The 27,699-nt window shown below is 44.9% G+C and overlaps 2 protein-coding genes across 6 annotated transcripts in view; one reads left to right on the forward strand and one right to left on the reverse strand.

Moving 5' to 3' along the window:
- FBXL13 (F-box and leucine rich repeat protein 13) overlaps window positions 1-27,699 on the forward strand; it is a 114,226-nt gene that overhangs the window by 28,831 nt on the left and 57,696 nt on the right. For both annotated transcript variants that reach the window (XM_038741486.1, XM_038741487.1), the window contains exons 8-9: window positions 1,199-1,294; window positions 4,502-4,637. In XM_038741486.1, the coding sequence (XP_038597414.1) occupies window positions 1,199-1,294; window positions 4,502-4,637 (232 nt within the window). The remainder of the gene's footprint in view (window positions 1-1,198; window positions 1,295-4,501; window positions 4,638-27,699) is intronic.
- The window catches only part of LRRC17 (leucine rich repeat containing 17), a 70,225-nt gene continuing 56,263 nt past the window's right edge, over window positions 13,738-27,699 (reverse strand). For 3 of the 4 annotated variants that reach the window (XM_038741489.1, XM_038741491.1, XM_038741490.1), the window contains 3 exons: window positions 23,037-23,941; window positions 17,262-17,417; window positions 13,738-14,774 (listed from right to left, as the gene is read on the reverse strand). In XM_038741489.1, coding sequence (XP_038597417.1) covers window positions 14,386-14,774; window positions 17,262-17,417; window positions 23,037-23,805 — 1,314 coding nt within the window. In that variant the 5' untranslated portion in view covers window positions 23,806-23,941 and the 3' untranslated portion in view covers window positions 13,738-14,385. Of the gene's footprint in view, window positions 14,775-17,261; window positions 17,418-23,036; window positions 23,942-26,756; window positions 26,796-27,699 lie in introns of those variants that run through there. The other variant, XM_038741492.1, reaches the window with a different exon arrangement.

A 27,699-nucleotide genomic window follows, 5' to 3' on the forward strand; every position in this document is an offset into this window, starting at 1 on the left:
GCACACAGTAAATGCTCAATAAATACGACTGATTGATTGTCAAGCCCTATAACAAATAGTTATAGAGAAGCAGCGTGGCTCAGTGGAAAGAGCACGGGCTTTGGAGTCAGAGGTCATGGGTTCAAATTCCGACTCCGCCACAGGTCTGCTGTGTGACCTTGGGCAAGTCACTTAACTTCTCTGAGCCTCAGTTACCTCATCTGTAAAATGGGGATTAAGACTGTGAGCCCCACGTGGGACAACCTGATCACTTTGTATCCCCCCAAGCGCTTAGAACAGTGCTTTGCACATAGTAAGCGCTTAACAAATGCCAACATTATTATTATTATTATAGTGGCTAGAGGAAAGGCCTGGGTGTCAGCAGACCTGGGTTTCAATCCCAGCCCCAACACTTGTCTGCCATGTGAGTCTCTTAGTCTTTTAGACTGTCTTTTAGACTGTGAGCCCACTAGTGGGTAGGGACCGTCTCTCTATGTTGCCAACTTGTACTTCCCAAGCGCTTAGTACAGTGCTCTGCACACAGTAAGCGCTCAATAAATACGATTGATGATGATGTGACCTTGGGCCAGGCACTTCACTTCTCTGGGCCTCGGTTCCCTCATCGGTAAAATGAGAGTTAAGCCTGTGAGTCCCATGTGGAGACTAGCTGGTATCGATCCTAGCGCTTAGTACGGTGCCTGGCACATAGTAAGCGCTTAAAAAGTAGCCCCCACCAAAAAACAAAACAAAACAATGCTTATCATGTGACTGTATCAACCCCGGTAGGCTATTGTATCAGTCATCTTGTCTCCAGCCTCTGGTTCTGAACACATCGCCCTACACCTCAAAAAAACCTCCGCCCTTTCCTCTCCACATCAATCAATCAATCAATCAATCGTATTTATTGAGCGCTTACTGTGGGCAGAGCACTGTATCAAGCACACACTCTTGACGCTTTAGGGCGTCCCATCCACTCTCTCTCCCTCTCACGTATTTACTCTTTTTTCCCACTACGTCCCATCTCCCACACTTCCCTCCTCTCAAGCTCCCCTCCTCACTGTCTCTCATTCTTGACTACTCCACCTCATCGAAACCAGAATTTAAGATTTTAAGAAGCACACGTGGCATTTTCTGTCATAATATTGTTTATGACTGGCTTGGACGAGAACACGTATTATTTAATAAAACCCTAGCGTAAAGTTCTGTTTTTCTCATCTAGGTCTTTAAATACCTAAATATAGTTGATCTGGCAAGTTGCGCTCAAGTCAACCGATCCTGGATGTTGATGACTCAAGTTAACGCAGTGTGGAGTATCGTAAGTAAACTGGTTTGGAATAATAATAATAATGATGGTAGTCGTTAAGTGCTTACTTGGTGCCAAGCACTGTTCTAAGCACTGGGACATCTTGTTGTCAGTCCAAATATTGAATTTTAATTTTGGGGTGTTTTTTTTTAGTATTTGTTAAGTGCTGTCAATGTGCCAGGCACTGCACTAAGCGCTGGGGTAGATACAAGTTAGTTGGGTTGGACATAGTCCACATCCCTCATAGGGCTCACAGTCTTAATCCCCATTTTACAGATGAGGTAACTGAGGCCCAGTGAAGTGACTTGCCCAAGGTCACACAGCAGAGCCGGTTATTTTCAAATGATGGTAATGAAACAAGCCAGCAGCATGACATCATATAAAGACTCCAGAATTCATGGTCATAGCACTTCCTTGGTGGCTGGATGGATTAACGAGTTGGGCTCAATGTTGGTATTTTACCAAACTAAAATATCAGTTTGCACTTACAAAACTGGAAATCCCCTGGTGGGAGGGACCACATGACTGACCTTTTCCCCCATTGCCTAGACTAGTGCCCTTCATTAGTCAATCAATCAATCAATGGTATTTACTGAGCACTGCGATGTGGAGAGCGCTGTGCTGAGCACTTGGGAAAGTTCAATGCAAAAGAATTGGTAGATGCCGTCCCCCCTCTAGACTGTAAGCTTGTTGTGGGCTGCGAATGTGTCTGTTATATTGTTATATTGTACTCTCCCATGGGCTCAGTACAGGGCTCTGCACTCAGTAAGCGCTCAATAAATATAATTGACTGCCCACAAGGAGTTTAGGGTCATCAAGGTAGGCCCATTTGAGACTGGAAAAGCTAGGGATGGTGAAAATGGCATTTCCACTTTTACATTTTGCAGTCTGACATTTTGAAAGCAGGTATTTTTCCAGTAAACTAAGAGCTTGTTTAATGGAGCGAATTCATAGTTTCACATATTACGGATGGTTTTTATATAACTTTTGTCATTTAAAAATAAATGACGAGAAAGATTTTGAAGAGCCATCGTATAATTTTAGTTCTAGATTTTGGAGGATTGTTCTGGATTTTAGTGCCTAATTTCGAGTGAAGTGTTTGAGAGGAAGAGGGGGGAATATATGTTTTTCTCTTTGCCTCATTCCTGCTAGCCGCATGTGCATGGACCAAATGTCCCCGTAGGAGCAGCGGGGCCTTGTGGAAAGAGAATGGGTCTTGGAGCCAGAAGACCTGGATTCTAATCCTGGCTCCATCGCTTGAGAAGCAGCGTGGCTTAGTGGGAAAAGCACAGGCTTGGGAGTCAGAGGACATGGTTCTAATCCCGGCTCTGCCCCTTGTCTGCTCTGTGACCTTGGGCAGCCACTAGTGCTCTGCGTTTAGAACAGTGTTCAGCGCTTAGACCAGTGCTTGGCACATAATAAGCGCTTAACAAATACCATAATCACTATTATTTTCTGTGCCTCAGTTACCTCATCTGTAAAATGGGGATTAAGACTGTGAGCCCCAAGTGGGACAACCTGATTACCTCGTATCTACCCCAGTACTTAGAACCGTGCTTGGCACATAGTGAGCACTTAACAAATACAATTACTATTATTGGTATTATTATTATTATGACGACCTTGGGCTACTCCTTTCATTTCTCTGTGCCTCAGCTTCCTCATCTGTAAAATGGGGATACAATCACTGTTCTCCCTCTTACTTAGACTGTGAACTCCATGTGGGGCAGGGACTGTGTCCAACGTGATCACCTTGTATCTGCCCGAGTTCTTACAATAGTGCTTGACATAGTAAATGCTTAATGAAGACCAAAATTATAATTATTATTATAATCATCATTATTACCCTCTCTTAATAAGAGCAAATATTCACCAAATACCTCATCATGCCAAAAGACTGAAGGTTTATATTTTACTAAGACAGTTGCAGTCTAATAGCCTTCAGAAAAAGCAGGTCCCATGTTTTCCAAGTTAGGGAGAACACGATTCAAAAAGGCATATGAGGGTATATTAGTGCTGTACTCGCTATTTTTTGATTAGCACAGTAATAAACCACTATTTGAAAGTAAGATACTAGAATTTAGGTATGAGTTTAGAGGATCCCCAAAGAAGCCTCTTAAGTTTTCCAGCTGGTTCCAACCCGCTGCACAAGAGACAGTGTGCCTTACTACATAGTACGCATCGTCTGAAATGGCAAGCCGCTTGGCCTAATGGCTAGAGCTCAGGCGTGGGAGTCAGAAGACCTGGGTTCTAATCCTGGCTCCGTCACTTGCCTGCTGTGTGACCTTGGGCAAGTCACTTCACCCCTTTGTGCCTCAGTTACCTCATCTAGAAAACGGGGATTAAGACTGGGAGCCCCATGTGGGACAGGGACTGTGTCCAACCCGATTATCTTGTATCTAACTCCAGCGCTTAGGACAGTGCCTGGCCCGTAATAAATGCTTAACAAATCCCATAAAAAATGGGGATGGGTTGGGGGAGATGCTAAGCCCCCTTATTTTCAAGAGGACGTCTTTTCTTAATTTCTTGGGGCTAAATCTGAGCTGTTGGGTAAACAAACCATCGCATGGCTGTATTCCTCCAGTTGAAACAGCACTCAAACAACCTCCCTGCCTATTTCCTTCATTTCTTACCTGGTGGGGTGGGGGGGACACATCACCCCCTCCCTCTCTCTCTCTCTCTAATCACCAAGCCTATGGGGCTGTACAGACCAGGTTGCACACAACAGACGGAAAAACCTGATAATAACCATTGTGGTTTTTGTTAAGCATTTTTGGCATCCCAAGCACTGCACTAAACACTGAGGTAAATATAAATTAATTAGGTTGGACACAGTTCCTTTACCACGTGGGGGCTCACAGTCTATGTAGGAGGCAGAATAGGCATTGAATCTCCGTATTAAGGACGAGGAAACCGATGCATTTTGTAAAAACCCGGATTGTGAATTTATAAACTGAATGAGGTGATCAGATCCAGGCAGAAAACCAATCATCTTAACCTGGTCTACTCGTGGTAGACAGGGAATGTATCCGTTCATTGGTATATTGTACTCTCCCACTTAATACAGTGCTTTGCACGCAGTAAGCGCTCACTACATACAATCGAATGAATACTACTGAGAGGGGGTGCAGTATATTTCTAACATTTGGGAATTGGGGAACGATTTTCTCTTTATCTTTGTATTTTTTAAGTAACCTGCTGCAGTTTTGCCTTTTTCAGATTGACTTTTCTTCAGTGAAGAGCATCGTTGAAGACAAAGTGGTAGTGAACATTTTGCGGAAGTGGCGCCCAAGCGTGGTACGTTTGAATCTTCGGGGCTGTTCATCCCTTCAGTGGCCTTCTTTTAAATGCATCGGTAAGTACTTTACTTATTTTGAGGTTTTGATTTTTCAGTCATTTGGGTGCTTTTTCGCTCTTGTCTCCTTAACTGCATGTTTCACAGGAAAGGGCCCAAACGTAAACCTCCCTTCAAATCCCTGTAACACTAAGAAAATGCAATTAGTTTTGCTAAATACAATTACTTAGGATAGCTTTTTCTTTACCCAGGTTTCTAGGCAATGTATTAGGATTTAGGAGACTACGGGTTCCTCTCAGAAGTTTTCGATATGCAAGAGACCACAATTTTACTACAGCAACGGTGGTTAGGTCAGGCTTGTACCGAAAGACATGTTATGCCCGGATTATTCTGGAACGCGGAAAATGCCCCAAGGTGTAGATGGCGTCACTGGAAAATCAGTAAGTCAATAGCACTTGCAGGCACCTGTCTGCTTTTAGTTTCCCAGGATTATGGAATTAACGGAAGAAAAAAGGAAAAACCTCATGCACAAAGCCCTGGCTTCTTATTTGGAAGAGAAACAAGGGGAAATTGACTTAAATTCGGGCATGGTGATTTAGAGTAGTACCAAAGAAGAATTTCCTGAGAAAGAAGGAATATGGCTTACCCTTGAAATTTGTGAAACTAGGTGATTTGGTTCCTTCCTCGCCTGGGAGAGTGTAAAGGTAGGAGAGGGTCGTAGGTGTCTTTTGTCTTTGTCTTTTGTCTTTAATAAATGCCATTATTATTATTATTATTATTATTATTTTGGGAGGCCTCACAACCCACGGTCCATGACTTTCTTATTAAAAACAATATCAAAAGCCCCCCAAACCCTCTTCCGCTAATTATCCTAAGGGTAAATGAATAGGACGTGAATAATTCCATGCAGTCAGGGCTGGCTTCAGATACTAAGCCACAGAGGGCCCCCCGAGCGTGAGGATCTTCTAATTCAGAACTTGAGAAGTTTGGTGAAGCTCAAAGTGTTAAAACTGTTAGTCGATGGCATTCCCTCTTGTTTTATTATGACCATATTGACACACATAACTGCCCTACTTTTTTCTGCAAAATTCTAGCAACCCCAGAACAGGGGAAGGGCCCCATTATGTGGGACCATATAAGAACTATGTCTAGCAATAAAGAGAATAAAGAAAGGAAAAAATGGATGAGGGGAAGATGGAAGAGAAAGGGCATGAGACCCGTCCCTTACTTCTATTGCATTCTCCCAAGGGCTGTATACGTTGAGTTAACCGCCTCTTCCTTCTTCCTTTCCTATCCTTGAGTTCTTACGCTTCAGTGAAGAAACTCCCTCCCCAGCGTGAGCCTGGATCCGCATTGTTTTCTTGTTTCCACCCTTCTCTTTTCCCCACCCCATGTATGAACGTGATTCAAGAAGACTCCATGGCGCGAACCCGAGCCAGCATCTGCAGCGTTAGCACATTCCGGCCTGAGAGTCAGAGATCCAGGGTTCAAATCCCAGTTCCACCACCCGTCTGCTGTGTGACCTCACGAAAGTCACTTCACTTTCATTCATTCAGTCAGTTGTATTTATTGAGCGATTACTGTGTGCTAAGCGCTTGGGAGAGTACTCTACAACAACAAACAGACACATACCCTGCCCACATCGAGCTCACAGGCCAGTTTTCTCATCTGTACGATGAGGATTCAATACCTGTTCTCTCTTCTACATAGCCTGGGAGCCCCATGTCTGACCCTATTGGCTTGGGTCTACTCCATTGTTTAGTTCAATGCTTAACATATACCCCGATAGTTATCATTATTATTATTTCTGCTTCCTACCCCTGCATTCATGCACATTTCAAAGAAGAAACTCCCTCCAGGGTGGATCTTTATCTGCGGCCTGAGTGCATTCTCACCTTTCTCTTCTTCTTACCCTGGTATGCATCACGATCACTGCTTAAAAAGAAAACCTTGAATTTCCAGCCTCAAAAATCAAATGGGGGCGGGACGGTGGTGGCTTTTACAGTGGAGATAATTATGTGAGTAAGTGTGGTATGATAGTTTTGATGTAGGTTTTGGTTAACTGCCCCCAAATGCTCTAGGTGATGTCATTAATTTATTCTGCCTGGAGTAACAGATGCAGGGTCACCTGCTTTGGGGTGTCCACTCTTTGCTGTCGTGGTGGGGGAGATGGGGAGATGGACAATTTTTTCCAACCTCACGGCAGCCAGATGTCTGCTGCTGGTTCTGTTTGTTTGTTGTGTGGTACTTGTTACGCACTTAACTATGTGTCAGACGCTGTGCTAATCGCTGGGGTAGGTACAAGTCAATCAATCAATCCATCAGTGGTATTTACTGAGTGCTACTGTGTGCACAGCACTATACTAAGCGCTTGGGAGAATACTGTACAAGAGTTGGTAGACACATTCCCTGCCCACAATGAGCTTACAGTCTTGGAGGGGTTTTCTTTCCCATTAGGGCCAAGTTGATGTTTGCAGAGAAAGCCTGGGAGGGAAACAGAAAGGATTCACTGTATCTGAACACGGATTTATACAGGAATTTGTAATAGAAGGTTGAAAAAATAAGACTGAATTTACAAGAAAATCTACCTGTACCAGAAGATTTGTCTCCAATCAGAGTAATCACAGAGCACTTGGGAGAGTATAACACAACAGAACTGGTAGACACATTGCCTGCCCGCAACAAACTCCCCTGATTAAAGTAGCCATGCAATAATTGGATTCCATATTAATGTCAGACAGTGACTCTGCCACTTGTGTGCAGTGTGACCTTGAACAAGTCACTTAACTTTTCAATGCCTCAGCTGTCTCATCTGTGAAATGGGAATGAAAACTGTAAGCCTGATGTGGGATACAGACTGTGTCCAACCTGATTAGCTCGTGTCTGTCCCCAGCGCTGAGCACATAGTAAGCTCTTAACAAATATCATTTAAAAAAAAAAAGCAAAGCCAATGTGAATCATAAATGGACTCATTTTCTGGAATTAAGAGAATTGTAATGGGAAGATTGAAGTCTTTGTCAGGGTTTCATATTGTGATTACGTCTAGCACAATAAACAAAAAAATTGCTTATTTGCTCACAATATACAATTCTATTATAAACAAGACCTGAAGTTGGTATTTCTTGTTTTTCTTTTCTCATAAATGTTTGAGACACTTTCTCTGACTCTTGTCCATACATTTGGGAAAGCATTCCTTTGACTGTGTTTGGAATTTCTGAACTGCCCTAGAGCATTGGAGAAGTCAGTGTTTATTTTCCTTCTACCAAACTGTATTCCAGATGCTAGTTCCTGGATAGTTTTCAATTTTCTGATGGCTCCTTTTCTATACATTGTTTAAATCTTCGGCGAGAAAAACTCAGGCTTCGTCTGCAACTGTTATTCTTGATATACAAAGACAGAGTCAGGGACCGTAAACAAGAAAGAAGTTGGGAAAATCTTTGTCCTGTGTAGGGTTGAGAAAAACTCCAATTTGATATTTTACAAAAAACTGTGAATATGGGGTGAGAGGGGGCAGAGATGGTGCCTGAATCAGGAGTATTGGGGCAGTGTAGGGCTCAGAACAGTGATCAGTTGATCAATGTCATTTTTGTAATGGTATTTGGTAAGCGCTTACCATGTGCCAGGCACTATACTAAGCGCTGGGGTAGATAGAAGTTAATCTGAACTTCTAGAGCATTGTACTAAGTGCTTGGGAGAGTACAGTACAATAGAATTGGTAGACATGAGCCCTGTGATTAAGAAGCTTCTGCTCTGGTAGGGGAGGCAGATATTAAATTGAATTTCAGGTAGGGGAAGCAACAGAGTCAAAAGGATATGTACATTCCCTGCCCATAAGGAGCTCACAGTGTAGAGGGGAAGAACATGAGAAGACAGTAATCCAGTTGTAGAATACAGGCTCTTTAATGAATCTCAGCTGTAGACTCCACACCACAGGACTGCCATCATGATTCATATGGGTAATTGTGAAAGCTGAATTTTGCAGGAACTAGGGGGAAGCCCATGGTTTCCCCCATAAATCGAAGCGGCGTGGCCTAGTGGTTAGGCCGCAGACCTGAGAGTAAGAAGGACCTGGGTTCTAGTCCTGGCGCCGCCACTTGTCTGCAGCATGACCTTGGACAAGTCACTTCACTTCTCTGCTCCTTCATCTGTAAAAGGGGATTAAGCCCACCGTTGGGTAGGGACCGTCTCTATGTGTTGCCAACTTGTACTTCCCAAGCACTTAGTACAGTGCTCTGCATACCGTAAGTGCTCAATAAATACGATTGATTGATTGATTGATTGATTAAGACTATGAGCTCCATGTGGGACATGGACTGCGTCCAACCTGATTACCTTGTATCTACCCCAGCGCTTAGAACAGTGCCTGGTACCTAGTAAGCGCCTAACAAATACCATTAAAATTGTAAGCGACTGGAGAAATTGTAGACACAAGGTTTTTGCTTTATATACAGGGAGAGAAAAAGGGTAAGTAGATCAGTTCTAAATGCTTACAGTTAACGAACTACACACACCTCGAATGCACAGAAACCGTTGATAGATCGATGCACAAATTTCCGTAAACGCACCAGTAAACTTCCTTAATACACACATTTCTTGAGTCTGATTGTGGAAACTTGTGCTACTCATCATCATCATCATCATCAATCGTATTTATTGAACACTTACTGTGTGCATAGCACTGTACTAAGCGCTTGGGAAGTACAAGTTGGCAACATATAGAGACAGTCCCTACCCAACAGTGGGCTCACAGTCTAAAAGTGGGAGACAGAGAACAAAACCAAACATACTAACAAAATAAAATAAATAGAATAGATATGTACATACTCATGAACTTAGATGGCTCCTTGGAATAGTTGGGCATGTGGGGGGAGTAGGAGAGAAAAGGAAAAAGGCAGGGGAAGAGAGATGTTAAAAGAGGGACGTAAAATTAATAATTATTGTGCTATTTGTTAAGTATTCTGTGCCACACATTGTACTAAATGCTGGGGCATGTACGGGTTAATCAGATCAGACACAGTCCCTGTCCCATACGTGGCTCACAGTCTAAAGGGGAAGGGGAGTCCAGTTACTGAATCCCCATTTCACAGATGAGGAAACTGAAGCACAAAGTTGTGACTTGCCCATGGTTGTAAAGCAGGGCAAGTGGCGGAATCGGGATTAAAACGAAGCCTCCTGAGTCCCAGCCCTATGCTCTTTCCACTAGGCCATCCTGCTTCTCGCTTTCGCCGCTCTATCTGACTTGCCGAATGCATCTCATACCTTCTCCCAGACATTTCTGGGCTACTGGAACACTCAGAGAAATGTTGTGGAATTAATTGTCTTCTCTCCCCTTTGACTTCTAATCGGCTTCTTTTGGAAGCCGGAACATTTCCACAACCAGGCCCGGTGAATCCCACTTCGACATGAAATCGTGACTCCTGAGGGGAAAGGAGCCAGGAGGCATAAGGGAAAGTTATAAGGACAGAGATGTGAAAGCCCGGTGCAATTATTATATTGAGTCCTTTAGTCTGTGAGTCCATTGTTGGGTAGGGATTGTCTCTATTTGTTGCCGAATCGTACTTTCCAAGCGCGTAGTCCAGTGCCCTGCACAAAGTAAGCGCTCAATAACCATGATTGAATGAATGAATAAATGAGTAGGATTGGGGGAATGAAATCATCCTGTATTGGAGGGTTGGAATGGAAAAGGCTCTGAATCAAAGCATTCCTAGTTTAGGATGCACTCTTCATGAACAATTTTGGGGTTCATATCAATCCAATTAATCAATCAATTGTATTAATTGAATGCTTACCACGTCAATCAATCAATTGTATTAATTGAATGCTTACCGCGTGCAGAGCATTGTTCGTGGAGAAGTGGAGGGAAAGTTAGGGCTGAAGAGCATGTTAGGAGCCTTGAGAGGGGTTTAAATAGATTGACAGATGAGAGACTCATAGAAAATTTTGGGAGGGATACGTTAGGGATATCAGATAGCGGTATTTGTGGTATTTGTTAAATGCTTACTATGTGCCAGGCACTGTACTAAGCAGTGGGGGGAATACAAGGAAATCAGGTTGGACACAGTCCCTGTCGCACACTGGGCTCACTGTCTTAATCCCCATTTTACAGATGAGGTAACAGGCTCAGAGAAGTGAAGTGCCTTGCCCAAGGTCACACAGCAGACTCGTGGCGGAGCCGGGATTAGAACCCAGGTCCTTCTGACTCCTGAGCCCATCCTCTATCCACTATAGCATGCTGCTTAGTTGACTGGCAGGGCAATTGATTCACAGTTTCTCTAAACAGCCTATTGCATCTTTTAGAAACACACCACCAGACTAATAAATGTTGTTATTATTATTATTACTATCATCATCATTATTGTACTTGTTAAGTGCTGACTATGCATCAAAACTGTTCTAAGCATTGGGTGGCTGCAAGTCGATCAGGTTGAAGCTGGTTGTGGGCAGGGAACGTGTCTGTTGATTGTTGGATTGTAATAATAATAATAATAATGGCATTTATTAAGTGCTTACTATGTGCACAGCACTGTTCTAAGCGCTGGGGAGGTTACAAGGTGGTCAGATTGTCCCTCGTGGGGCTCACAGTCTTCATCCCCATTTGACAGATGAGGTAACTGAGGCACAGAGAAGTTAAGTGACTTGCCCAAAGTCACACAAGCTGGCAAGTGGCGGAGCCGGGAGCGCTTGTACTCTCCCAAGCACTAAGTCCAGTGCTCCACACAAAGGAAGTACTCAGTGAATATGATTGAAGGAATGAGTGAAGGTTGGACTCAATCTCTGTCCCACATGGCCGTGATTCAAATAGACTCAGCGCTTAGAACAGTGCTTTGCACATAGTAAGCGCTTTATAAATGCCATTATTATAAATAGTCTGCATATCCAACCCGAGCAGGCTTCTGGAAACCTTCGTTGACCTTTCTCAGCGCTTAGAACAGTGCTTTGCACATAGTAAGCGCTTTATAAATGCCATTATTATAAATAGTCTCCATATCCAACCCGAGCAGGCTTCTGGAAACCTTCGTTGACCTTTCTCAGCGCTTAGAACAGTGCTTTGCACATAGTAAGCGCTTTATAAATGCCATTATTATAAATAGTCCCCATATCCAACCCGAGCAGGCTTCTGAAAACCTTCGTCCTGTGAAAATCAAAAAGGCTGTCTATCCCTCTACCTCTCCACACCATTTCCGACGGGCCAAAGGTTAAATAAACACACTGATCCCCTGTTGGTTCCAATGCTGATCGAGCTTAATTGCCTCCTTTGGGAAAGATTTTCTTGCAGATGTCCGGGGCCCATCCAATCCCATTTTAGCTTGATACAGTTCTGACCTCCTTAACTCCTGCCTCCAGGATTGCACAAATTTCTGGCAGGAGCCTCGGAATTCTGCTAACTATACTGCAGATAAAATAGTGCTTGTTCTGGGCTGTGCCGGCTTACTTCTCATCTACAAAATCAGTCTTCTCTGAAAGGGGAGGACCCTCATTTGGAAACGTTGCCCTCTTTCAGGGTTTCTAAAATGAGGTAGGCTGAGCTGGAATGGAAGTGGTAAATGTTCTCTGGCAACAAAGAACCTGGATATCACAGAAGGCCAGCCCTTCCAATAATAATAATAATAATGGTATTTGTTAAGCGCTTACTTCTCATCTACAAAATCAGTCTTCTCTGAAAGGGGAGGACCCTAATTTGGAAACGCTGCCCTCTTTCAGGGTTTCTAAAATGAGGTAGGCTGAGCTGGAATGGGAGTGGTAAATGTTCTCTGGCAACACAGAACCTGGATATCACAGAAGGCCAGCCCTTCAAATAATAATAATAATAATGGTATTTGTTAAGCACTCACTTCTCATCTACAAAATCAGTCTTCTCAGAAAGGGGAGGACCCTAATTTGGAAACGCTCCCGTCTTTCAGAGTTTCTAAAATGAGGTAGGCTGAGCTGGAATGGGAGTGGAAAATGTTCTCTGTCAACACAGAACCTGGATATCACAGAAGGCCAGCCCTTCAAATAATAATAATAATGATAATAATAATAATAGTATTTGTTAAGCGCTTACTATGTGCTATGGGGTGGATACAAGCAAATCGGGTTGGACACAGTCCCTGTCTCTAGGAGTCAGAGGACCTGTGTTCTAATCCCAACTCTACTTGCTGGGTGACCTTGGGAAAGTCACTCCACCTCCCTGGGCCTCAGTTTCCAAATCACCGCCCCCACCCGCCACGCTTTTCAGCCCATTAGGCCGGTGTCTTACCATGCACAGGGAAGCAAAAAAGTAATCTATCGGAGGCACGAAATGCTTCTCAGCCGTTTGCAGTATTTTTTTTCCGCCCCACTCAGAGATTTGCAAAGTCAGAAGCCTTCTGGTGGAGGATTTGACTTCTGAAGGAGCCACGTCAGTTTGCAGGTTTTCTTTGCAAGTCCTTACAGGCCAGAACGATGAAGATATCCTGAGAAAAGGAATGGCAGCTGGAAGGATTATTTGTTGAATGATTTACTTGTGCTCCGTCTTTTATGTGAAAATCCTCTGTGCTTTGCATTGGGTATGCTGGTATTGTAGATTTTTCATGTCAGTTAAGTGCTCACAGGTATGAAAGTCTCCGGAAATCTTGCTCTGAGCTCCCCTAAACGCAGTTGCTAGTAAAACTAGTCATTCAAGTATCTCAGCTGTGACCCTGTGGACCTTGGATTAGGCTCCCATTTCGGGGCAGACGGAGAGTCTCAGTAGCTGAAGAAACTGAAATCGACTTATCCATTCAAACAGAGGTTGATTATCCCCGGCTCTGCCACTTGCCTGCTGTGTGACCTTAGGCAAGCCACTTCACTTCTGTTTGCCTCAGTTACCTCATCTGTAAAATGGGGATTGAAACTGTGGGTCCCACGTGGGACAACCTGATTAGCTTGTATGTACCCCAATATTTAGAACAGTGCTTGACACATAGTAAGCACTTAACAAATACCATAATAATAAATAATAATAATTATTGGGCAAGTCAGAGAGAATTAGGCCTGAGCCTGTGTGCTCTGCACACAGTAAGCACTCAGTAAATACCACTGATTGATCGATGCCCTGTCTAGGCCCTGAAAAGCATCACTAGTATCTTGGTGCGTGTTTTCGCCCTGAGACCGAGTCCTGTTTCGAGACTGATTCCAATTCGATTCTCTCCACGCTTGGAAGGCAAAGTTCAAGCCCAAAGAACTGTTACAACATTCGTGTTTTCCCAAGAGACTGCTAAGCCCATGTGAGTATCAGAAAAGGAGATCCAGCATTCAGAATTTTAAAAAAGGAACACTATTTATAGCCACCTATTTTTATTTCCTTGCTCCGTGTATATATACAAACAGCTAAACAAATGCACAGTAAGGAAGAACCAAGATTTTTTAAAAAAGGAATAAAATGCTTTTTTTTCCATGAAATAAAGTGTAGATTTATAAGCTCGTTATGGGCAGGGAACATGTCTGCTAATTCTGTTGTACTCTCCCAAGTGCTTAGTACAGTGCTCTGCACATAGTAGGCACTCAATAAATATGATTGATTGATTAATGTCATGATATGGGACACAACCCCATATACGTTTCAAGAGTCAAACACCTTCTGCTTCCTATGGCTGTGCATCTAGCGGTTTCCTAAGAGTAAACCGGTTTTGAGATCGCTTCCCTTTTTTAATAACTAGAATCATCATAATACCAAAAAATTCCTTAGCTGGACATTCTTTCATAGACAGATAACACGGTTAACCAAAATGTAAACAAGAAGAGGTTTTCCAACACCCGGAGACCAAATACTTCAGACGCGTCGTTACCAACCAGAACGATCTCTACGCTAACCTATGACAGTAATTCTTACACCTTGTGTCTTTGCTATGTGCTCCTTATGTATTTTGTCCCATTCTTCTTCTTCCGGGTCCTGGTCAGGGTAGGAAGGCAGCAGGTCTTTGGGACATTCCTCAAAATAACTCCGGACATATTTTCCAACAAACCACCCTTTGTACTCTTTGGGGGCTTTACATTCCAAACCGTTATAGTGAACGTTGTAGTGATGCCTGAGCCAGTAATAGAGGTAATGAATGTTGTAGTCACATCTCCAAGGGTTATCCTTCAGCCACAAGATCTTCAAAAAGTACAGGTCTTCCAGAACGCCGTAGTCAAAGTTTTGCAGACTGTTATTCGTCAGGTCCAGTTCTTCTAGATGTGTGAGTCCTGAAAAGGCAGCTAATGATAGAAGATGTTTATTTGAGCTGAGGAACGTATTCGTTGCTCGTGTATTTTTGTCCAGTGTTTGGTACAATGCTCTGCCCATAGTAAGCAGCGTGGCTCAGTGGAAAGAGCCCGGGCTTTGGAGTCAGAGGTCATGGGTTCGAACCCTGGCTCCGCCACAAGTCTGCTGTGTGACCTTGGGCAAGTCACTTAACTTCTCTGAGCCTCAGTTACCTCATCTGTAAAACTGGGGATTAAGACTGTGAGCCCCATGTGGGACAACTTGATCACATTGTATCCCCCCAGCGCTTAGAACAGTGCTTTGCACATAGTAAGCGCTTAATAAATGCCATCATTAATAATTAATAATAAGCACTAGAGAAGCAGCGGGGCTTAGAGGGAAGCAGCAAGGCTCAGTGGAAAGAGCACGTGCTTGAGAGTCAGAGGTCGTGGGCTCTAATCCTGGCTCTGCCACATGTCAGCTGCGTGTCCACATGTGTCCAACCTGATTAGCTTGAATCTACCCCAGCACTTAGTAATAATAATAATAATAATTGTTATGGTATTTATTAAGTGCTTACTGTATGCCAGGCATTGTTCTAAGTGCTGGGGTGGACACAATGTAATCGGGTTGCCTTAGAATAGTGTCTGGCACATAGAAAGTGCTTAACAAATACCATTAAGAAAGCAAAGCAAAACCAAAAAAACCCAGCGTCTCAGCCACACTGTGCACCCCTGCCCACTCTCACAGATTGTTCCTTTGTGCGCTGTTTTTGTGGTTTGCACACGGATCATTATCAGTGGTTTGAGGTTGGTTTTTAATAAGTTATTGTTGTGGGAGCACTGGCATTAGTGCTGGCTCTATCCACTAGGCTATCTAAATTGTAAGTTCGCTGTGGGCAGGGGATTTGTCTACTACGGAATCTGCTGATCTGTACTGCCCAAGTATTTAGGACAGTGCTTTGTACCCAATAAGCACTCAATAAATACCATCAGTGATGATGATGAAGCTCCTCTTAATAATATTCAATCCTAGTCAATAAATACGATTGGATGAATCAATGACATTTATTGAGCGCTCTTTATGTGCAGAGCATCATACTAAGCACCTGGGAGAGTAGAATACAACAGAATTAGCAGACACATTCCCTGCTGCTGCTGATGATTGGCTTACATAGAGCCAACCAATCCACAGAACTTATCTTTTCAAACTTTTTTAAAATTCTCACTGCAAGATGGAGAAATCTCTGTCCGCCTGTGTCAGGCTTTCATTTTCTCCAAGTGAAAAAGAGCAATTACTTAGCAAATTGGCAAGGTGTCAGGCTTTTACTGCAAAATATGAGGTTTTGGCCTAAACAGAGCCAACTTTGAAGTTGAAGGATGTAGTGGAGATGGAGAAGCAGCTTTCTTTCTGTATGAAGGAAGCCCAGCAGGGTAACAAACAGGATTGTCCTTGCTTCTTTGGCAAGACCAACTTTGATTGTTTTAAATCTGTGTCTACTTGAAGGCTGTGAAGGCTCCAGTCTGTCAGTGTCTTTTGTATTGAACCCTGGGGACATTAAAGTGTCCAGGCGGTGAGTTCAAAGATGGCCAAATTATATGTTTGAAAATGATTTTAAGATTTGGAGTGTTTTAAAGTTCCAAAGAGCCAACCAATCCGCAGAACCTCCTCTTTTAAACTTTTTTAAAAATTATCACACTGCATGCCAGGGGTATTTTGCCCATTTGGGTTAGAACTTCATTTTCTCTAACTGAAAAAGAGTGGAAATGATTTTGAGGCAAGTTTTATAAAATTTCATTGGTGAAATTTGGAAATATGAAAAGTTCTTCGGGCCTGGAAAGTTCCACTGCGAGAAGCAGCGTGGCCAAAAGGAAAGAGCACAGACTTGGGAGTTAGAGGTCCTGAGTCCTCATGATGATGATGATTTTTGTTAAGCACTTACTACGTGCCAAGCACTGTTCTAAGCGCTGGGGTAGATACAAGGTAATCAGGTTGTCCCCCGTGGGGCTCACAGTCTTAATCCCCATTTTATAGATGAAGTAACTGAGACACCGAGATGTGAAGTGGATTGCCCAAGGTCACACAGCAGACATGTGGCAGAGCTGGGATTAGAACCCACGTCCTCTCACTCTCAAGACCGGGCTCTTTCCATTTCTCCATGCTGCTATGTGACCTTGCACAAGTTACTTCTCTTTGCCTCTGTTTCCTCATCAGTAAAATGGGCATTCAGACTGTGAGCCCCATGTGGGACAGGGACTGTGCCCAACCCGATTATCTTGTATCTACCCCACTTAAGCAGTGGATATAATGCCTGGGCATGTAGTAAGAACTAAACAAATACCACAATTTCTACTGCCTTGAGTGTGATGAAAATGCATCCTATTTGCTTTCTGGTTTTCCTACGTTTCCCTGCTAAAAGATGCTTGCCCAGGGTAGAAATAGATAATAATAGACAAAAAAAATCATTTTTTGCCAACATTAGCATACTTAGGTTTCCTTACCGGGATCTATGAATTCGATTCCATTGCTGCTGAGATTTAACCTCTTCAGTTCATGAGCATCTTCAAACTCCTTGGGTCGCAGTTGGCTGATTTTGTTGTTCGACAGATCCAGTTTAACAATGTCAGGAGGAATGTTGGTGGGAATTTTGCGTAACTCTAGAAAAGGCAAAGAACAGACTATCATACGATTACCCATCCCTCACTTAAGGCGGCAATCTGTAGGTACAACCCACCCTGACTGGGAAAGCAGGATGGCGAAAAGGGAGAAAATGGAAGTTTCCACAGACCCTTAATCAACCCCCTCACCCCAGATCTTTTTCCCAACCCTCGGGACTGACGGAAGGAAATGGAATGAATGAAATGGACAATCTGTGCACAGCTGCGTGAGGAAACAGGGCAACTTACAAATTGAACATTTATCCCTTCCCTAAAAAACCCGATCTGTAAATGTTTAAATTCAGGTCAGTGATATTGCACTGTGGACAGAACTTTATACTTGGCCTTTGGGAACATAGAGAAGAAGGAAAAGGCATAAACCCCGCTTTTAGGGAGTGTCTAATCTAAGGAGGGAAAAGGTAGACATAACTTGATAAGTATGCCAAAGATTCCTGGGAAAGAACAGATATAAATAGTGGACAAGTGAATAAAGACACTCCTCCTCCTCCTCCTTCTCTTCCTCCTTCCCAGTCTTTGCCCTCCTCTAGAGAAGGTCTTTCTAAAGAAAGAGAAGCTGTGCCTTGAGCCCCCATTGCTGTCATGAGACCATCATGAGTGGTTAGAGCCCAGGCCCGGGAGTTAGAAGGAGCTGGGTTCTAATTTCGGCTCTGCCACTTGTCCACTGTGTGACCTTGGGCAACTCACATCACTTCTCTGTGCCTCAGTTTCCTCATGTATAAAATGGGGATCAAGACTGCGAGCCCCCTGGGGGACAGGGACCGTGCCCAACCTGATTACTTTCTATCTACCCTAATGCTTAGTACAGTGCCTGGCATACAGGAAGTGCTTAACAGATATCATAAAAATATAATTTATCACATTATCATATATCATTTACTTACATTAATGCCTGTCTCCCCTTCTAGACTGTAAGCTCATTGTGGACAGGGAATGTGTCTACCGAATCTGTCGTATCGTACTCTCTCAAGGGCTCAGTCCGTGCTCTGCCGCTCCAGAAGCTCTCAATAAATACCACTGATCGACTGACTGATAGTTACACACCTCTTACCAAGTCAGCGACTGCATTGTAAGAAGCTCCTTCACCATCTGCCCCTGTCCCTATAGCCGTTCACACCACAAACCATTTCACTAGTATGAACAGCGCCTGACAGTGACTTGCTAGAAATAACAACCTGAGTCCCCTTCATTGCCATTTCTTGGACTGTAAAACCATGGCACATAGATGAAATCCTAAGAGCTGCGAAGAGCGAACCCTGGAAAGATTTGGAAATTTAGTGTTCTAAATCTAAGTGTTGGCCATCGAAGCCACATCCATAAAGAAACCCCAAAATTAACAAGTTGCAGGACTGAGAGTCCGGCAATCTAGAAATTCTTTGTTTAAACTTGGACCAGATGAGAAGTCTACAGAGCTAGTTATAGCTACTGGACAGTTATTTTGAGCCCAGATCATTATTGTACTTGTAATAATAATAATAATAATAATGTTGGCATTTGTTAAGTGCTTACTATGTGCAAAGCACTGTTCTAAGCACTTGGGGGCATACAAAGTGATCAGGCTGTGCCATGGTGGGGGCTCACAGTCTTAATTCCCATTTTACAGATGAGGTAACTGAGGCTCAGAGAAGTTAAGTGACTTGCCCAAGGTCACACAGCAGACATGTGGCAGAGCTGGGATTCGAACCCATGACCTCTGACTCCAAAGCCCGGGCTCTTTCCACTGAGCCACACTGCTTCTCTATGCCACGCTGCTTCTCTATAGTAGTGCTTGACACCAGCTTGTAGAAAGAGTTGCCCGTGTAGGATTATAGGAGTTTTTTCGATGGCATTTGATAAGCGCTTACTATGTGCTAGCTACTGTTTTAAGTGCTGGGGTAATCTGGTTGGACACAGTCCATGGGGTAACTATCTCCATCCCATTTTGCAGATGAGGGAGCTGAGGCACAGAGATGTTAAGTGATTCACCCAAGGTCACACAGCCAAGTGGCGGAGCCAGGATTAGAACCCTAAGCCCTCCTTTCCTCTTCTCCTTCTTGGGTAGGGACTGTCTCTATGTGTTGCCGATTTGTACTTCCCAAGCACTTAGTACAGTGCTCTGCACATAGTAAGCGCTCAATAAATACGATTGATTGGTTGATTGATTCTCCTACTCCCTTGTGCGCTGTCTTGACTTGCTCCCTTTTTTCATTGCCCTCCCAGCCCCAAAGCACTTATGTGCATATCTGTAATTGTATTTATTTATATTAATGACAGTCTCTCCCTCTAGACTGTAAGTTTGCTGTGGGCAGGGAATACGTCTGTTATATTGTTATATTGTACTCTCCCAAGAGCTTTGTCTAGTGCTTTGCACACAGTAAGTGCTCAATAAATACTGACTGACTGACGCCAAGGCCTATGCCCTAACCATTAGGCCACGCTGATTATAGTGGAACCTCTTTCCTACACTTCCCTGGCAATGAATGGTATTTATTAAATGCTTACTGTGCAGAACACAAATTTGGGGAGATGGAAAATATTGCAACTAACAGGAATGTGTAAATTTGGGGAAATAGAGCGTGTCGCTAAGGGCTAGTAAAGAAGGTGGACAAGAGTGAGTGAGTTGTCTATGACCACCACTTCATGGGGATGAGAAGGCAGCCTCTCAGGCTTGGCTCTTTTTTTTAGTGATATTTTGTAAGCACTTACCATGTGCCAGGTACTGCACTAAGCGCTGGGGGAGATACAAGCTAATTAGGTTGGACACAGTCCCTGTACCGCATAGGACTCGGAGTCTTATTCCCCATTTTACAAATGAGGTAACTGTGGTCCAGGGAAGTGATATGATTTGCCCAAGGTCACACAGCAGTTAAGTGGAGGAGGCAGGATTAGAACCCAGGTCTTTCTGACTCCCAGGCACGTGTTCTGTCCACTCGGCCAGTCTGGAGGGCTTGTTCTGCCACCTTCTGAACAGTGTGATTGTGTTCTGTTCAATTCAGGAAACCCAGCCAGTGCTCGATGGTATTTGCTGAGCGCTTACTGTATGCAGAGCTCTGGTCTAATCACTTGGGAAAGTACAATACAACAGAGTTGGCAGATAATAATAATAATGATGGCATTTCTTAAGCGCTTACTATGTGCAAAGCACTGTTCTAAGCGCCGATGCTTTCCCTGCCCACAACAAGCTTCGTATCCAATAAATCTGATTTTAAAATCTGGCCGCGAATACTTTAATCAGATCTGCCCTTCTCACGGTGGCCGACACCATCCTTAACTAATCCCACATTCCTTCCCGTGTCAACACCAAGCCTTTTTGGAAATGGTCCATTTCCCACGGAGGAGAGTAGTTTTTATTTCGGTACTCGAATCAGTTCTCGATCAGTATTAGTGAACCTCAGCCACCTGGTGCCGAACGGGTACAAAGCGTGTCCCCTCGGGCCACACAATTTGAGGTGTAACGTACTGACGTGAAAATGGCCCAATCCAGTGTAGATGGCAAGAGTGCTTGATTTTGGGGAGGAGTTTGTTTGGGGAGGAGAAGTGCTCTTTGTGTTCATTCTCCCTTGGACAATTTAGCAGTGTTTTCTAGTGGACAGAGCTCAGGCAGCCCAGGGAGTCAGAAAGATCTGGATTCTAATCTCGGCTCTGCCACTTGTCTGCTAGGCGACCTTGGACAAGTCACTTCTCTTCTCTGGGCCTTATTTACCTCATCTGTAAAAGGGGGATTAAGATGGTGAGCCCCTTGCGGGACGTGATCCAACCTGATTAGCTTGAATCTACCCCAGCGCTTAGAACAGCGCCTGGCACATGGTAAGAACTTCCCAACTATCATAAAAAAAGGAGGGGGGCGAGGCAGACATTCGGAAGAAGGCAGGGCCTGAGGCTGGGTTTGAAAGGAAAAAATGCAGACAGATTACGGAAGAAAAGGTAGGGAGAGGACAAAATGAGATAGAGAAATCTACTGTTGGGTAGGGACTGTCTCTATATGTTGCCAATTTGTACTTCCCAAGCGTTTAGTACAGTGCTCTGCACACAGTAAGCGCTCAATAAATACGATTGATGATGATGATGAGTCTTTTAACTGTGTGATCATGCAAGGCAGGCAGCATGGCCTAGTGGAAAGAGGCTGTGCCTAGGAGTCAGAGGAACTGGATTCAAATCTTAATTCTGCCGCTCACCTGCTGTGTGATCTTGGATAAGTCACTTCGCTTCTCCGTTCCTCAGTTCCCTCATCTGCAAAATGGGGATTCAATACCCGTTCTCCTTCCTATTAAGACCGTGAGCCCTTTGTGTGAGCCCCTGATCATCTTGCATCTACTCCAGTGCTTAGTACAGTGCCTGGCACATGGTAAGGCGCTTAACAAATATCACAGCCGTTATCGTTATCATTCTGTTGCGAAGTGAAACTGGTACAGCAGATCATTGTCCTCCAGTTATACGTGGGAGTTAGAAGGCTCATGTGGGCCAGAGTTCAAATCCGGCAACCAGACAGACCACTTAGGAACTCAGGTTGAGTGTTGTTTTCTCTGAGCAGAATCACAAGCCGGGTGGGCATGGGGAGAAACTGATGAGGACGTCAGCTAAGTCTGGATAGCGGCAGGGGACGAGGATTGGATGGTCCTAACCCATGGAGATCCCCTTGGGGTGGTTCTAGTCGTGAACCCTGTTTTACCGTCATATCGCACTCTCCTAAGCACTTAGTGTAGCGCTGTGCACCCAGTAAAAGAGCTCAATAAATACCATTGACTGACTGACTGACTGACTGGCTGCCATCATCCTGGTGAGATGTTTTCCTGGTGGATTCTGGAACTTGTTACAGAACCAGAAATCCAAGCCAGATTTACTAGCCTAGTTGTTCCCCGAGAGAGACGATCACTCCTTGTTATCAAATTCAGTCGTCCGCATCGGTAAGATTGCTGAAACAGCCCATAGGTGTCCGACGGTGGCAGAGAACAGCTTCAGTTGGCCTAGCAGCAGATGGGAAATAAAATAACTCCCAGGACCTTGGGAGAATTCAGTGTCATTGCCATCCCCACGGAATAGATGCTAATGGGAACAGTGCGAGGAAAAAACACTCAGTTCTTTCACAACACATGTTTTCACTGCAGAGTTTGGATAGGACTCAGGCTATTCGGGGATGTTAGGAAACATTCTTCCAACAATAAGCATTTGAGGAAAGTTGGGCACGCTCCCCCCGCATTGGACGAGGGTGCAAGAGCTTGCAGGGTACGTAGACCTCGTAGCCTCCACCTAATAGGAGAATTGAGTGTTGAGTTGTTTTTTTTTAATGGTATCTGTCAAGTGCTCACTCTGTGCCAGGCACCCTACTAAGCACTGGAGTAGTTACAAGATCTCTATGCATCCTTCCCAGTAAATGCTTTCGGGTGGATTAAAAGTCGCCCTCGGGTGGGCATCGACGTGACTTTCCTGGAAGACGGACAGGTCAGCCAAAAAACCTTGGTCTGTCGACACAGTTAGCCGACCCACTTTGGAATAAAATTCAGTTACCAGACTAAATCAAAGACAGTGAAATGAACCAAAAAAACCAAGTCTCTATCAAAGACAAATGTCACACAAGGAGGTCGTGACAATAATGTGACCATAAGAAAACCACTTCCTACAAACCTCTCCTCTTGCAATCCAGTGTTTGAATGGGGAAAACATAGATGTGACAGAGAGAGGAGTCGACGTCCGGCTTGATCACGGGCGGCTTCCCGGCGACCTGATTTCTCGGGCTCGGTGGTTTCTGGTCTTCGTTACACAGCTCTTCCGCCCTGAGCTCCTTCAGCTTTTGATCCTTCCGGTCTTCTGGACCTTCGCACTTGGCATAGTTGCCCAGGTTTCTGTTCCTCGGAACCTGCAGCATCGTCACGAGGGTCTCCATCTCACACGTGCAGCGCCAGGGGTTATCGTAGAGGCGCAGGTAGTTCAAGAGGGGCGTGTAAATGAACACCTCCTCGGTCAAAACCTTGATCCGGTTGTGCTGGAGCAAGAGGGTGGTGAGTCGGCTGAGGCCGAAGAAGGCGTCCGTCTCGATCTTGGAGATGTCGTTCTGCTGAAGATCCAGGCTCTTCAGTTTCCGGAACCTGGCAAACATACCGTTCTTCAGCGTGCGGATTTTGTTCCTCGCCAGCAGCATGTGGATCAGGTCCTCGGGCCAGCCGGCCAGAACGTAGACCAGTCTCCTCTCTTGGCAGTCCAAGTATTTCTCGTGTAGGTAGGTGTAGATGTCACAGGGCAGGCCCGGCGCGTAACGCTTCACGGGACTCCAGGCTCTCCGCTCTCCATTCACCCTCCCGTGATGGGCTTTGCTCCTTGAGGTCCCCGGGCCCGTCTTCCGGAGCTCCGCCGCTTTACAGAAGAAAAGTAGAATCGCGATAGTGAGCGCTTGCATCCTGTTGGCCCCAGTCACTCTGGGTGACACGGGGAGGGAGGAGGGGAGAGAAAATATTCCTTGGAAGTCGGGGGTTGGATGATTTTTCACCGAGGTGCTTCAGGAACGCTGAGCCGCAGTTGGGATTTGGGCTGGCCTGGGTGGGGGAAAACAGAAAGAACGGGATTCAATGCCTTCAGAGTTTTTTGGTTGTTTCCAGCAAATTGTCACCCAAATTTTTCCCACAGCTAGGGACTCTTGGGACACACTGAGTCCCAGTGAACCCAAGGTTTCACGAACCAAACCCGGAGCTTTCCAAATGCTAAACTATTTTGCATTTGTTACTCATTTGAATTTTTTTTAAACAACAAGCACTTACTACGTGCCAGGTCCTGTGCTAAGCGCTGAGGTAGATACGAGCTAATCAGGTTGGAAACGGCCCGTGTCCCAAGTGGGGCTCGCAATGCATTTGTTGCTATGTATTGGTCTTTGATCTGTCAGTGGTGTGCTCAGGGGCATTTCATGATAATAACCGTGGTATTTGTTGAATGCTCACTATGTGCCAAACGCTGTGCTAGATGCAATGCAATCAGACCAGACAGGCCCTGCCTGCTTGAGGCTCATAGATAAAGTGAGAGAACAGGTATTGAATCCCCATTCTACAGATAAGGTGAATGAGGCCAAGAGAAGTGAAGTGACTTTCTCAGGGTCCTACAGAAGGCAGGTGATGAAGCCACGATTAGAACCGAGGTCTGCTAAATGCCAGTCTCATGTGCTATCCACGTGGCCGCGCTGATTATTTTTTCTCTAAACAGTCATTGTTTGGGGTGGGCTTACTGTGTGCAGAGCCTGGGACGGTACAGTTCGACAGAGTTGGTAGGCACGTACCCTGCCCGCTACGAGATTGCTTACAGGAAGAAAGGGAAATCTCGTCATCCTTCCTAAAAGACCAGAATCTTAATGGGATTCCACTGGGGGAGAATTCCACTGGTCAAAAATTCCATTGCTACTTTCCCTCAAGTCAGTTGCCTGCCCCATGCAGGGATGATTGTAGTAGCTCTAGATTAGTATGTCAGTGAGGGCCAGGGAATGAAGCCAGGCAGAGTGAGAGTGGGGCTCGGGGGCTTGAGGGTGAATTGGATCACCACCAAACACATTTTCTGGGCCTTAAATGAGCAGCTTTGGCAAGGAGATTATTGATGGGTTCTTCTGACTTTTCTCTTCTTTGCCAAAGGCATAGGGCAGTCAGTAGGGGCCAGGGCCACTCATCTTAACTCAGAGAAGGAATTTCTAGGGAACACTCCCCTTAACCGAGAGAAGGGATAATAATAATAATAATTGCGGTATTTGCTAAGCTCTTACTATGTGCCAGGCACTGAACTAAGCACTGGGGTGGATACAAGTGGATTGGGTTGAACCCAGTCCCTGTCCCACATGGGCTCCCAGTCTTAAACCCCATTTTACGGTTGAGGCCCAGAGAAGTGAAGTGACTTGGTCACACAGCAGACACGTGGCAGAGCCGGGATTAGAACCCATGCCCTTCTGACTCCCAGCCCTGTGCTCTATCCGCTATGCCGTGCTGGCGCTTGGGAGAGTACAATCCAACAGAATCAGCGGACCAACACACCAAATCTTCCGGCTCAACATCAAAACACGGAGCACAGGAGTATACCGCGAAGCCCTCATCCGTCCCCTGCCCACAAAGCATGCCCCCTACCACTGCCGGGGGTCAGAGGGGTCTGGCCCTGAAGGGGAACAGGTAGAGAGGGGAGGAAAGTCAGAACGAGGGATGGCAGTTGAGAGAAAAACCCACAGTCCATATCCAAGGAATCCCTGTCTTGGTCTACTTAATAATAAATAATAACAATATTAATAATCTACGTGAGGAGGTTTTTATCTTATGTTGTCGAGTCGTCTCTGACCCATAGCTGGGGGTCAGAGGGGTCTGGCTCAGAAGGGGAACAGGTAGAGAGGGGAGGAAAGTCGGAACGAGGGATGGCAGTTGAGAGAAAAACCCACAGTCCATAGCCAAGGAATCCCTGTCTTGGTCTACTTAATAATAAATAATAACAATATTAATAATCTACGTGAGGAGGTTTTTGTCTTACGTTGTCGAATCGTCTCTGACCCATAGCTGGGGGTCAGAGGGGTCTGGCCCAGAAGGGGAACAGGTAGAGAGGGGAGGAAAGTCGGAACGAGGGATGGCAGTTGAGAGAAAAACCCACAGTCCATAGCCAAGGAATCCCTGTCTTGGTCTACTTAATAATAAATAATAACAATATTAATAATCTACGTGAGGAGGTTTTTGTCTTACGTTGTCGAATCGTCTCTGACCCATAGCTGGGGGTCAGAGGGGTCTGGCCCAGAAGGGGAACAGGTAGAGAGGGGAGGAAAGTCGGAACGAGGGATGGCAGTTGAAAGAAAAACCCACAGTCCATAGCCAAGGAATCCCTGTCTTGGTCTACTTAATAATAAATAATAATAATATTAATAATCTACGTGAGGAGGTTTTTTGTCTTTTCTTATGTTGTCGAGTCGTCTCTGACCCATAGCTGGGGGTCAGAGGGGTCTGGCTCAGAAGGGGAACAGGTAGAGAGGAGAGGAAAGTCGGAACGAGGGATGGCAGTTGAGAGAAAAACCCACAGTCCATAGCCAAGGAATCCCTGTCTTGGTCTACTTAATAATAAATAATAATAATATTAATAATCTACTTGAGGAGGTTTTTGTCTTACGTTGTCGAGCCATCTCTGACCTATAGCGACTCCATGGACACGTCTCTCCCAGAACACCCCACCTCCACCTGCAATTGCTCTGGTAGTGTATCCATAGAGTTTTCTTGGTCAAAGTATAAAAGTGCTTTACCGTTGCCTTCTTCTGTGCATTCTATTTGAATCTCCGCCCACGAATCTCTCCCGTGCTGTTATTGCCCATCACACGTGAGTTTGACTTGTAAAAAATGGCCTTCCACTCACTAGTCACTGTCCAGCTAGGAACAGAATGGGTATGCCTCTGCTTGACTGTCCTTTCCATAGCCGAGACTGGTAGAGTACCGGAAATTCTCCAGGACGATCCCGAGAGGTTCTTGAGGAAAGTTACTGGATTGTAAGCTCCTTGAGGGCAAGAATCATGCCTGCCTGTCAGTTAATCAGAGAAGCAGCATGGCCTAGGGGATAGAGCACAGGTCTGGGAGTTAGAAGGACATGAGTTCTAATCCCGGCTCTGTCACTTGTCTGCTGGGTGACCTTGAGTAAGTCACTTCTCTGTGCCTCAGTCATCTGTTAGCGGGGAATATGACTGTGAACCCCATGTGGGACACGGACAGTGTCCAACCTGATTAGTTTATAGCTACCCCAGCGCTTAGTACATTGTCTGGCACATAGTAAGCCTTTAACAAATACCATAAAAACGGAAGAGCCAATCAGAGAGGAGTAGAGGGATGTTTCTACCCCCACATAGTAAGCACTCAACAAATACCACATAAATCAAATAAATAAAAAGCAAGAACAGAGACAGTGGGCACTTGGCTCAGTGGAAAAGAGCACGGGCTTTGGAGTCAGAGGTCAGGGGTTCAAATCCCGCTCTGCCAACTGTCAGCTGTGTGACTTGGGCAAGTCACTTAACTTCTCTGTGCCCTCATCTGTAAAGTGAGGATGAAGACTGTGAGCCCCCTGTGGGACAACTTGATCACCTTCTAACCTCCCCAGCGCTTAGAACAGTGCTTTGCACATAGTAAGCGCTTAATAAATGCCGTCATCATCATCATCATCATGTTCTGACAGCTTCGAGATGACTTTCTGGGCGGTGTTCTTTTGTGATCCTTTCAGAGGAGTGGCCAGTGTGATCACTTGGGGACTGTGAGCTCGTTGTGGGCAGGGACTGTCACTGTTTACTGTTGCATTGTACTTTCCCAAGCTC

The sequence above is a fragment of the Tachyglossus aculeatus genome (genome assembly GCF_015852505.1).
Source record: "Tachyglossus aculeatus isolate mTacAcu1 chromosome 12 unlocalized genomic scaffold, mTacAcu1.pri SUPER_6_unloc_1, whole genome shotgun sequence".
NCBI lineage: Eukaryota > Metazoa > Chordata > Mammalia > Monotremata > Tachyglossidae > Tachyglossus > Tachyglossus aculeatus.